Raw genomic sequence first — 13,269 nt, forward strand, 5'->3', positions numbered from 1 at the left:
GTACTGGTTCAGGGGTCTCAGGTCTAATATAGGTCTGAGTGACCCGTCCTTTTTTGGAATTAGGAAGTAGAGGGAGAACACCCCCGTACCCTGCTCGTGGATGGGTACGACCTCTATAGCGCCTTTTAGAAGCATACTTTGCACCTCTTGCTGTAAGAGCGTTAAGTGCTCTGAGGACATAGGACGGTTTCTTGGTGGTATTGTGGGTGGAGTGGAGGTTAACTCCAGACAGTAACCGTATTTTACAATATCTTTGACCCACCTGTCCGTGGTGATGGAGTTCCACGTGGACAGGAACCTTTGTAGCCTTCCCCCGACAGGTGTTATGTGGTCGGGAGGAAGGGAGAGGGCGTCACTGCTTGTTCTTGGGGGAGGACCTGGTGTTGCCGTAGCCGCGTCCTCTGCCCTTTGTACTGGAGCCACGATATCCACCCCGGGTGTTTTTATCGTAGGTGGTCTGTGTATTGCCTTTGTTATATGTTTGTTGTGACCCCTGTCCTCTACCTGCTCCCTTGTTTCCTGGGCGACGAAAGGAGCCGCTCCGAAAGGACTGAGTTTGGAGAGCGCCCATGGACTTTGCAGTGTCCGTGTCCTTTTTTATCTTCTCAAGGGTGGTGTCAACCTCTGGCCCGAATAAATAGTCGGGGTTGACAGGCTGGTTGAGTATATTGTTTTGTACCTCAGGCTTGAATCCTGAGATTCGTAACCAGGCATGTCGTCGCAGCATGACGCTTGTGTTTATGGCCCTGGCAGCCGTGTCTGCAGCATCTAGTGCACACTTGATGGAAGCATTCGTGAGTAGCTGTCCTTCTCTGATGAGAATTTCTGCGCCTTCCTTGAACTGGTCAGGGAGATGTTGGAATAGTTGCTCCAGTGTGTCATAGTGCGCTCTATCATAGCGAGCAAGGAGCGCTTGAGTGTTGGCTATGCGCCATATGTTGGCAGCTTGGGCAGCAACTCGCTTGCCAGAGGTCTCTAACACCTTGGACTCTTTGTCCGGGGGAGGAGCGTCACCTGTCGTTTGCGAGTGTGCCCTCTTGCGAGCATTCGCTACGACAATGGAGTCTAGTGGTAATTGGCCTCTGATGTAAGTAGGGTCCCCAGGTGCTGATCGGTATTTCTTATCAATCCTGGGGTTTATCACTCGTGCCCTGGTGGGTTCCTTGAAAATGTCCTTGGCTGGTTTGAGGACTCCTTTCAACATGGGCAGAGTCTTTACATGCCGTTCTGAGGATGCGAAAGTGTCCATAAGAAAGTCATCTTCGACGGTGTCAGAGTGAAGCTGCACCCCATGGTTATTGGCAGCACGTTCAATAAGAGCGTTGAAGGCTGCAGTATCCTCTGTGGGAGATGTTTTTGCCCCATAGAGTTGTGGGTCCTGTGCATCGAGAGGTGCACCTGGGTCTACAGGGTCGCCCCAAGTGTGATCAGGGTCCTGCTGGTCATCAGGGTCTGTGTCTCCATGGTAGGGGACTTGGTCATCCATGTAGTCCTCCAACGCATCCGTGTCGGAACGTGTGGGGGAGAATAGTTGTGGATCCTGGTACGATGAGTGGAAAGGTTCATAAAGGAGAGGTTCTGATTCTACAGGCAGCTTCCTTTTTAGTGGGATCCTGAAAGGGTCCAACGGTGGTTCCGAAGTTATCCTTCGCTCGTGGAGAATCATCCTGCCAGTGTTGGCGTCGATGACACGTGACGGAGACGTCTCAGCAGGTGTAATCGTAGTCTGGGTGACCCGTGTCCTGAGTTGGAACATTTTCGGGATTGTTGACGGAGGCAAGCCAAAGGTAATGTTGGCTGGCACCGAAGAGGCTGCTGGAGCTTCGATCGGACCGGAACCCGACGGGTCCTGGAGGGCAGCCTTGGTTTTGCTGCTTTGTGTCGCACCAGGTCGTACTTGGAGCGCCTTTGAGGCTTTGGCACCGACCAGGTTCGTAGAGGCGGCCGTGGACTTTTTCGGCGCCGGTGGTTCATCCAGTCGAGGTGCGGAGATGACCGTCGACGTCTTCGATGCGTGAGGCTTTGGTGTCGTCGAGGGAGCAATGCGAGACGCAGCAGGCGGTGCAGCCCTCGGTGTCAGTGGCGTCTGTGCCGGGAGCCGAGCAGGTTTGTCGGCGCCGAAGGCCTTTTTCCGTTTGTCGACTCCGACGTCGCCCGCTTCAAGTTCGGCACCGAAGTCTCTCTTGGTGCGGTCGGTGCCGACGCGTCGCGCTGGCGTCGAAGGCGTGGAAGGCCTCGATCCGACCAGCGCCACTTTCGGTTTCGTTGGAACCGGAGCAGCTTTCGGTTTCGGTTTTATGGAAGGGAAACCAGCTGGTTTAAGCGGTAATGGCTGCCGCTGAATGTCCGAGGCCGGGCCCGAGGGCGGGGCCGAAGAACTGCGGGATGGGTCTCGGGTAAGGCCCGAAGGCGATCCCTCGACCGGAGCCATAGGCCGTGGAACTGGGCCTTCTTCGGTCTGAACAGGTAGGCCTTGTTCATCATTGGAGCTACTCTCTTCGGCCCCTAAGGCCTCCTCGTCGTCTCCTACCTCGGTGTCGTCTTCACCTCTGTGGAAGAGTGATTCGTCGACTTCGTCCGATCCGGATCCGTGTTCGGAAACGGGACTGGAGGGTAAGACTTCCAATTCTTCGACGTCTTCGGCCTCGTCGAAGATGTCTGCTGGGGCCGGTGCCGCGTGCTGCGCCTTGAGTCTCGCCGCTCGTCGATTCCATAGAGTCTTTTTTGAACGGAACCGGGCACAGGCCATGCATGTCGATTCGTCGTGGTCCGGCGAAAGGCATTTGTTGCACACCGGGTGGACGTCGATGTGTGGGTACTTCGCATTGCATACCGGACACCTCTTGAATGGCGTCCTCGATTCCATCGTCGAAGTAGTCGATGAACAGGTAAATGCGAAAAAAGTCGGTGCTGAAAGTTAGTAAACTCACAAGGTTGTATCGAAAACCGATCGATAAACAGTACCGACGCGAACTAAAGGCCTTTTGGCCTCGACAAAATATTTTCCTAACTTGAGCTAAGATAGCACATCCGAACCCAATGGCGGAAAAAAACAATCTGAGGATGGAGAGGATGCCCATGCGCACTGTAGTCCAGGGGAGGAGTCACCTATCCAAGGATACTTCGAAGACTCTTCCAGGACAACAACGTGCAGACATCCGGACCCAACACTAGGCGGCGATCTATGCACAGATATGAATTCAGCAGCCCACATGCCTCGAACAGAGGTCTTTCCCTATTTCCCTACAAAATGCAGTTTTGAATCTCATCAGAATGCTGTGCAGAGGGCTGGACAGCCTGACGGTTTCTCTCTGGGAATGCAAATCAGGGTTAGTGGATGAAGTGACATCTCTGGACTGGGTAGGGAGTCCTACCTACTAGTAATCTTTACCTCCATTTTCTTAATCCCTTCATAGTGAAGAACCTTTGAAAAGCACAAACAATCAAAGATTGAGCCACAGCATGGATACACCCAAGGCAGGAGTGGAGGGAGGTAGGTTATTGACTCTTATTTCTTGAACTTTTGTTGGACTATCTCCAGAGCTAGTGGCACTAGCTACCCGCCTCCCTTTTGTGGAAACTGCAGGGAAAGCTAGCTAGGAATCCTAAAGAATGGGGGTCCCTCTTCTGGGTACTACAAGCTCCTGCTGGACACACGGGCACACTACAAGGGGTGGAGGGCATGCAGGGAGAGTGATCTGCCTTGATGACCATGGGGTACTGCTGTAAGAGAGGAGGTGCAAAACCTCTTACATGCACTGCTGATAGGTGGAAGAAGCATTGTCCAGAGGTGTTCAAAATACAGAATGGGCCTTCCACAGAAGGCAGGGCTAAACACTTGAGGGCAAGGAGACTACTTAGGAACATTCCTGTGTCTGGAGTGTGCCACCAGAAGCACATGGAAAAAAAACCTCAGGAGCGGACCAGAGATACCTTTATTTTATCAACCCACTTGGGTGCTCTGCTGTCAGTGTCTGCAACAATGCCCCAAAGACCAAGGGCACCATAAGAGTAAGACAGATATCAAGTGTAATCTCCTGTTTCACCCGCAGGGTGTCCTGGTCCATTATGGGTCCCCATGGTGATCAGCAAGAAAGTAAGCACGGTCACACGTATTTAGTACTTGCTCTCTTTGAGGTAGGGGCCACTAGCAATCATTCAGCCCCAAGAGCCCCTAAGCCTGATTGAGTGGCCCATTTTGGTTTCACCAGACCACAAGCAAAGCTACCCTTCTCCCCCAAGTCACACAAGACCAGATCAGCAGGAAGAGAGGAACAGGAGAGAAAGACTGCTTCCCTACCAACACCATGAAGAAAGTGCTTTGGCTGGCACGGAGCCAGACTATACCGCACAGTGCATGGGTACCCTACAAGGCCACTTCACATGAGAGGTCAAAAAAGACAGGTCATCAAAGCAGCCGCACCAAAGCCTTCCAGTTGGAAGCGAAACACAGCCTTGTTTTTAAATTCTGCCCCATAGAGCGGTGGGTACTAATTTTAATATATTTTCATGGCATCTGAGGAAGAGCAGGAGAACCACAAACTGTTTCACTGGTTCCAGGGGGCTGCTAGGAGCAGCATAAGCCCGAGAAGTACCCTCGCCCTACTTTTAAAAAATGGCATTCAAAGTCACCTTGGGTCTCAAATACATGACTCTGGGAGAGGGTTTGCAACATTTAATGCAGTCCAAGACCGGATCTTGAGGTGTGAATTTGGAGTACTTTGACCCATTGAGTTGTTGGGCTCTGTGTAGTTGCTAGGCAACTAGTTACTGGTAGAATTAAGAGTTTCACTGTAATGTACACTGTCTTGTATTGTGTGCTGCTGAATGTATGTCGGAGCCCATAGAGATGGCTTCTTTTAAAGAGAAAGGCAAATATGTGGTTTGTGTTAACATCCTGAAATGTTTGATACCAGTGAAATGTTTAAACTCTACTGTTGAATGTATGGGGATGCCTCATGCCAGAGTCCTGGATTTTTATATTTACACATCACATATGTGTTATGGATATATGGAGATATTGTTGTTGTAGGGGTTGGGTCTACAGGTGCACAAACCTTTAAAAGGTATCTAAGACCTATGGGTCTAGTCCACATTTAGTTGGTGGTCGTCTTTGGTGACATTTCCTTAGTGTACACCTCCTGTACTGCTGGACATTGTGCAAAAAATGCATACCTCAATTAAATCCGGATTTTGTAGCCATTCTGGCAGTTCTGTCGTTTGACTCATCGCCTGGAAAAGTAGTGCTCTCAGAGCACAGTAGTTATCACCTCTCACTCTGCGAATAGAAGTGAAGTCCTGCGACACAGCTTCATAACCCTGTGGACCACATAGAAAGTGCAAAATCATGGTATCAAAATCCTCCTGAATTTACACAAACAATTCAGTACCTTTAAGAAGATACCCTATTTATACAGGCCAATAATTGCTAATGGTACTCAGAAGTCAACTGCACGGTGAAACAAAGCATTCTGAAACTTACAGCTTCATCTAGTATAATTACTAAACTCTGCTTCTAAGCTTTCCCGCAGCTTCCATGTCCACACAATTGCCTTTTCCCACCCTAAATTAAATAATATTGGTAAAGTCAATAGGTGTGACTTGATTTTCAGTTACAAATCAGATCTATTGGCTTTGCCTAAGCTGGCATTTGCCCAGAATATGTATTCCAGCAGCCGCCCAGCAGCAGGGGAAGTGCAGCTGCTGGGTCTGCTAAATGTCATTGCTTCGAATACTAAAAGGTCTCACCTTCGCTTTGGAACCATTAGTACAGCAGATCATAGACACCCCCAGCAATATGTCTGGCAATAAGGTGAACCAAAACGTCTTGCAGTAAAAAAAGATGGCTTTTTGCATATAATACACCTGAGAGGTGAAGAATTGAATGTGACAAGCCTGATCATTGGGTGTACTTGACAAATGTAAAATACCCCTCATGAATTCCAATGTAAGCATTTCCAAGGACATGAAACACCAAGTGAGAAAATGGGTTGTTGGTTGATGGGTATGAAATCCTACGCAAGCAACAGCCACAATCCTGGTCAGGGTGAAATACAAAAATCACTAAATTAACCTGCGCGTAACCCTCTTGAAAATTGCCACAAATCCAATCAGGCTTAACTTAGTGGCAATGTATAATGTATTTATGCAGCAATGTAGTAATAAAGTGAAAATACAACACGAAAAAATGCACACCAATTTAGAAAAATAGAGTAAAATGTAATAAATGATTTGACAGCATAACAAAAAAAAGTCCGATTAGTAGTACTGGAGATATGCAGTTTTAAAGGTTTTGGGGAAAAATAGCACTTAAATGCAAGAAGCGCCAATTGTAGTTAACTGTTTGCAGTGGACTGTGTCAAAGTTATAAAGACTGAGATGGAGCGAGGGCCGGATACAGGACTAAGTTCAGTCTGCTGTTCAAAATACCTTTTGTCCTGACGTGTCAAGATGTGAATTCCTTGTGTTGGCCTGTGCGGCGCAAGCGTCGAGGAGCTGTCAAGAGAGCTGTGATGCGAGATGCAGCAACGAGATGCGTCATGCCGAGTTGAGGTCGATGGAGCCATCGATGATGCGAGGTCTTGCATCGAGATTCGTCGAGCTGGGCCAGTTGGCAGCGTAGAGAAGTGGTGCGCTAGGTCAGTGCTTGAGCAGCCACTGGTCAAAATCGGAAATGCCCAGTCTTGCGTTGAGATGCGTCAAGCTGGACCAGTTGTTGCGTTGAGACGCGTCTCGCTGGGCCGGTGATTGCGAGGCCATCGAACTGGAGCTGCGATTTGCCGTCTTGCTTCAAGATGCATTGTGTTGCGTCCTGGTAGAGCAGCTGTTATGTCCCTGTAGGCCAGAACAGGAGGCCAGCTAATAGCCCTTGGAGACCCTATGGTAGTCCTAGGTTCAAGTTATAGATTCAGGCCTTCTTCCTAAGGTAGTAGGACCGCAGAACAGTCCTTGCAGCAGAGCAGCAAGGCAGCAGAGCAGTACTTCTTCTGTGTCTTCCACAGAACCAGAAGTGACCTGAAGAGTTGTGTCTGAGTGTCCAAATGTTATACCAGTGCCTACTTTGAAGTGGGATAAGCGTCTGGATTTTCCCTCTACAAAGGCGTCTGGAATTTCCTGCCTCCCTGCCCTGTTCCCAGTGTCTAGGGGCACAGTAAGCTAGTGTGAAGGACTTCGTGTGTGAGCTGAGCAAGTTCCTTTGAAGTGAAAGTGTGGTAGGTGACAGCTCCACCCCCCTATTAAGTCAGAGATGGCCCATTTTGCCAACACCGAGACCCTCCTTTATGAAACGGTCTAAGAGGGATACAAAAAGGCCAACAGGCTGCAGGCAACCAATAGTGAGGACAAGAAAATGCCAACTTTCTAAAAGTGGCATTTTCAGAACTATAACTTTAAATCAGACTTTACAATTAAACAGGGTTTTAAAATACAATTTCTCAGACACCTAACATGACATTCCTACACGCTGCCAATCAAAAGCTATTGCTTATTAAATGTAATAAGTGAACCAGATGTTATCCTATGGGAGTGATAAACCTCACAGTAGTGAAACATTAATTTAGGAGTTTTTCATTAAAAGGACATGAAAAACTTACATGTACATGTCCAACATTTTAAATACACTGTACCCTGCCCTATGGGCAGTTCAGGGCATACCCTCGGGGTGACATATGTATTTAAAAAGAAAGGTTTAGGCCTGGCAAAAGGTTTATTTTGGGAGGTCGAAATGGTTGTTTAAAACTGGACACATAGGCTGCAATGGCAGGCTAAAACCTTACTTTTTGGTATATTTAAGTCATCCCTAGGGTATGCCTGGAACAGCAAGGAGGGCAGGGTGCAGTGTATTCAAAAAGTTGGACATGTACATTTAAGTTTTACAGGTCCTGGTTGTGAATAACTCTTAAAATCATTTTTAACTCTAACTTGGCTAGCCTCTACCATAGGTCAACATTGGGTTCCCTCATTAAATGTAATGAGTGGTAACTTTAAATTGGGAGCAGGAGCGCAGGTCGAGTTTGGGTGCTTAGGGATTGTAAGTTAAAGCGCTCTTTAATGGTAAAGTCAGATTTTACCTCAATTCTGAAAATGCCACTTTTAGAAAGTTGTCATTTACTTGTACTAACCATTTGGTGCCTGTATCCTGTTTCTGGGTCACAAGACTAGGTGTAGCTGGCAGTTGGTCTTTGTGTAGTGCTGCCAAACAGTGAGACAAAGGGAGGCTAGGTGTTGGCAGGACGAGTCACTCTGACATAACGAGGGGGAAGAACTGTCACCTACCACAATTGTACACCACAAAGGCTCTGCCTGAACACACTCACAAAGGGTTTGTCACCAGTCCGTTGTGACCGCAGACAAATTGGGGGCAATGGCAGGGAGGAAGCGGATGCCTGAGATCTCAGGTGGGTGGAAACATCCAGAACCATCTCTTACTTCAAAGTGTGCACAGGTATAAATAATGTACTCTCAGACCCAACTTTTCAGTACACACCTGGACCCATGAGAGACTCAGGACTGCTGAGCTGCTTTGATATAAAAAGAACAGCCACTCTGCTGCCCTGCTGCACTCCTGCCAGAGTGAGGAGGACTGGACCTGCATCTTAAGCCCTGAATCATCATAGTGACTCCAAGAGCTGGCTGCCTGGCCTCCTGATCAGAGCCTCAGGGACAGAACAGTCCAACAACCTTGAACCCAGCACCTGGACTCTGCCAGCTGTGAGTCCTGCCCTCCCAAGTGGTGCCATCTCAGTCCTGGACCCTAGGAAGTTGTCTTGAAGGTGCTCCGCCAGCCCAGCTGTGGTCACAGCAGAACAGACGCATCCTCGACGCAGGACTTCATGTCGCAAGCCTCTAATCAACGGCATCCTCAACGACGACACAGAACGTCACATCACAGCTTCCTGAAACCGCAGCTGCATGACACATCTCCACACTGGACCTTGCATCGCCTCTGCTGCTCGACGAATCCTTGATGATGGACTCCGCATGCCTCCACAACCAGGATTTCAGGTACTTTGTTTAGTGGGCCCTACTGGTTCCCGGTAGCTGGTCAGCACTCCATAACGGTGAAACCTGAACTTGTGACTTTGTGCCGGTCTAGCACGACCAGATAACCACAGTTGGAGCTTTGTGCTTTCTAGCGCTATTGTCACTTAAATCTCTAAAATTACATAGCTCTGGTTCCTCTGATTGGAGTTTTGTCATTTTGTTCTTAAATTATTTATTAAATTTCACTATGTTTCTAAAGTGATGTGGGTGCTCCCCGATTTTCAGTTGATGTGCTGCATATTTTGACTTGATCTACTTTCCAGACTTGTTCATTGCTGCATCTATTTAAAATGGAAAGAACGTTCATGGCAATTGTTTTCCGATGACTGATTAATTGCGGCTGACTAGATTTTTGCCTAATGTACTGCACTTTAATGTTTTAATAAACCTTCATGGTTTCCCTAAGCTACTGGTCTCAAATTCCCTTACTGAGTCAGTCCTTACTTATTAACTATATTTTGAAATGCTCCTTTGAATCTGGTCTTTGAAGACACATTGCCTTATTCAAGTTTCAAAAATCTTTATTTGGGCATTATCCCCGCAGGCCATAAAAGCACAGTTATCTTAGATACAATACATCATAAAAACTGTGTAAAATATTAAAATATATATCCAAGGCTTTATTGTAAGCTAGCAATACGGTATCAAAATTAATAAGACATTTTTCAACCTAATGCAGATATAAGAAGCAACATTAAAACATGGCAGGGGACTCCATAGTGCACAACAAATGCATGACTGCTTTGTGATCCCTAATATCATATGCAATAAAAATGGGTTGTAGTAAGTGGTTCCTTAAGTCAAGATAAAACAGACGAGAAAGCAGAAGTGCAGAGTGCTCTGTTTTGAGGTTCTGTCACACAGGACTTATAGCTCACTAATTAATATTGGGAAAGGAAACCAGGAGGTGTACAGTGTTCAACTGCAGTCTGCTCAAAACAAAACAATGTTGCGTATTGTCACTCAGGCCAAATAAGATTGAAAGCCATCGAATAGAGCATAAGACATATGTAACAGTTTGTTTCATCTCATCAGCAAAATCTCTTTCTTCCCGTTGCATCGAACAAAACCGCCTTCACCACCGACTTCTCGAGCACTAGGATCCTAGCCGGGTCCTGAAGCCCAGAAAAGCCAAATACTGACCTAAGACTATTATTAATGAAGGACAACCATGGTATATTGAGAGCATAATCTAGCGTTAGACAATCTTGTATGATTGCCTTTGTAAATTCGGTCTTGGGTTTGGCCCATATTGAAGGTCACAAAGAATTTGGTTTGAGCAGCAGTATATCTTCCAGATGGCTCAGTCCTACTTCTCTGTGTAAAATGGTAGCCTGCTGAGTGGTGGTTTACACAACAGAAGCCTTAAAAAGGCATTTTACTCCGCCTGCGAAGGGCTACTAGGCATGCTGCCCCATACGCCCCGCTATAGGTGGCAGAGGCTAACGCCCTCTCTTTATAGATGGTGATCATTTCCTAGATGGGTCGACAACCAATTTTGCTAAAGAATCTAAACACACCCTCACAGACTCTTCATCTTCAGCCGGGCATTCTGTATGTGTTCAACCCAGGAACCATTACCACAAAAAAGGATGCCCAAAAAGCAAAATGATTTGACCTTATCTATGGCATGCCTTTTAAATAAAACAATCTTACATTCTTTGGAGGTTTCCCACAAGTCATAATAAATATCTTGAATTGGTTAATCTTTAATTTCTTAGAATCGATAAAGCCTACAAAAGAATCCATTAATCAGTGCAGCCCGATGGCAGTCCTTGACAATAGTACTGCATTGTCTGCATAGAGAAGCATAGGTACCGAACAACCAGTAACAATTGGTTCATCGTCCTACAAGGACTGAAGTGTATCTTCAACCGTATTTATGAATAAAGAAAATAGAAGAGGAGCCAATACACACCGTTGTTGTACACGCCGCCTAATTCTAAGAGAACGAGAAAGTTCTTGGTTAGGACAATATCGAAGTTTGGCAGAAAGATTGTCAAAAAGATATGCAAGAAGAAAAACGATATTCTCAGAGGCCCCCAAGGAGAGCAGAGTATCCCACAATAACAAATGAACCACTAAATCAAATGCACTAGTAAGATCTGCGAAGCACAGACAAAGTGAACCAGGCTTGCCTCTTGTATATTTCCCAATCAACAATTCACGACTGAGACATTGTTCCACCATCCCAAGTCCCTTCCTGAACCCATACTGGGCCTCCAAAAGAATGGACCTTTCGGTTGCCCAGTCCTGCAGTCTCCGCAAAACAATCCTGTCCAGGAGTTTCATAGATGAATCCAGGACGGAAATAGAATGGTAGCACTTCAGGTTGGATCTATCACCCTTCTTATATATGGGCACAATAATGGATTTAGCCCTTGGAGAAGGTACAAAACCCATTTCCGCCGCGTTAAAAACTCATGTGAGTATTGGGCCCACAGTGTGCCCATACCTAAAAAGGCATCACCAGGGACCCCATCGGGCCCAGGAGTTTTCCCTTTAGCACAGTTGTGCATTGTGTCCAGGACCTCATCCAATATTAAGCCAGGGGCAAACCGCTCATAGGAATGGGACTCCTTTCTGGTCCATCTACAGCCAATAGACAAGACCTTTACTCACTACTGATTCAAGGGTTGAAAATCGTTTCGAAATGGCCTACCCATGCTTGTGAGGGAACATGTGATGTTAGATGAAGACAAGAATTACTTTTCAAAAATGAGGTGTTTACAGTATTTTAAATCAAGGTAATATTGTCTAAGCAGCCTGTACTAGATCGAGCCAAGCCTTTTCGCTTTACTTCTTTTTCCTAGCTGCTAAAGCCTTATTATAGCGTTTCCTTAAAATTTTGAAAGTGGCACAATGCCTGTGTACACGTGTGGTTAAACCAACCTTGTCTTACCGATGACCCTGTTTTGGTCAGGCACACCAAGAAAAAATTAAGGGACTCAGTAACAAGCTCAAAGCTGGAAACCAGGTTGTCGTTATCCACAACAGGGGCTAAGCAAGTGTCAAACTCATTTGTCATCTGGATCAGCAGCCTCGGCAATATGCACGCCGGGTCAATTCCCGGCCATCTAATGCGTACACCATTTTGTCTAACAGGAGCAATGTGTGAAATCTTAACAGGGCTATTGAGCAGTCAACATGTAAAGCCATAGATAGCCCTAGTGGATTGTGATTGCTAACTGCAGTTTGTTTGACTGATATAAAAAAAAAAATTACCAACAGCAGAACTAATCAGAAGATGGTCATTTGTGGAATGAGCACCCCTTCCTACAAACGTATGGGTCTGGGAAGTATCTAATCGAGCATCTTCTTCCAGCAGCAATAGGTCCTTGTAACGTGGTGGGGTCATCCGGAATGGCCAGTAAAAACGAGATGGACTGGTTCACTGCAAGGTCTCTCTCTCCCCCTCTTGTTTTTTAGTAGCAGGACACGTGGAACGCACCGACCCTCCCCATGGTGAGCGATACGGAGGATACAGAAGACTGCTCCTTTAACTGGGGATTCCCTCATGACGCGTCTACGCCCCCGGACGTCATTACAGCCAGTCCAATGAACTACGGGGTTGCAAGGCAATGGGTGTGCGTCGACACCGGAGGAGAAGAAGGAGACCAGAGAGTGAGAGCAGTGGAGTACGGAAGCCAAAGATCGGAGGAGACGAGTGCGAACCGGGCAGTGGTACCGTTAGAAGTCCACGGGGTGCCAGGAGGCAAACAACACCGCGCTTCGTTCTCCCTTTTTGTTTTCCTCTCACGCCCCCACCACCACCACGGAGAGTGCCAAAAGCCGAAGAGCGGGGTCCCGGGAAGATGTGCGAACCAGCCTGGAGAGAACCAGGAGTATCGACCTCAAGACGGACGCTGACCCCTATTCTCCCGAAAGAGTGACTTACAAACAGAAATGTGTGTTTGGAAAAATAAAGCCCAGTTTAATTAGACGTAGTCTCCGACCATTTCCTGCGCCTCCGCTACAGTCCTACTTGTGAATCAAGAGTATTTAAGCCCTTTCCATGCTCACTGTGTTGAAAATGTACAGTACCCTCCTTGGTCTAGTTGGTAAAACCACATACACAACTTGCTCGATGGCTACATTTTTGGATATTAAAATCCCCACCCCCTACAACTGACCAAGCATGCTTAAACTTAAATTGCAATAGAAACACATCTATGTCAGCTTCCAGAGCTCCGACGAACTCTCGAGTAGAATCAAACACATTGTTAC

At 47.0% G+C, this 13,269-nt stretch overlaps 1 protein-coding gene across 3 annotated transcripts in view; it reads right to left on the minus strand.

The window, feature by feature from the left end:
- LOC146832689 (uncharacterized) overlaps positions 1-13,269 on the minus strand; it is a 408,998-nt gene that overhangs the window by 25,859 nt on the left and 369,870 nt on the right. For all 3 annotated transcript variants that reach the window (XM_085605966.1, XM_085605965.1, XM_085605967.1), the window contains one exon: positions 5,176-5,319. In XM_085605966.1, the coding sequence (XP_085462092.1) occupies positions 5,176-5,319 (144 nt within the window). The remainder of the gene's footprint in view (positions 1-5,175; positions 5,320-13,269) is intronic.

Source organism: Triturus cristatus, chromosome 5_1, assembly GCF_964204655.1.
Source record: "Triturus cristatus chromosome 5_1, aTriCri1.1, whole genome shotgun sequence".
Taxonomy (NCBI): Eukaryota; Metazoa; Chordata; class Amphibia; order Caudata; family Salamandridae; genus Triturus; species Triturus cristatus.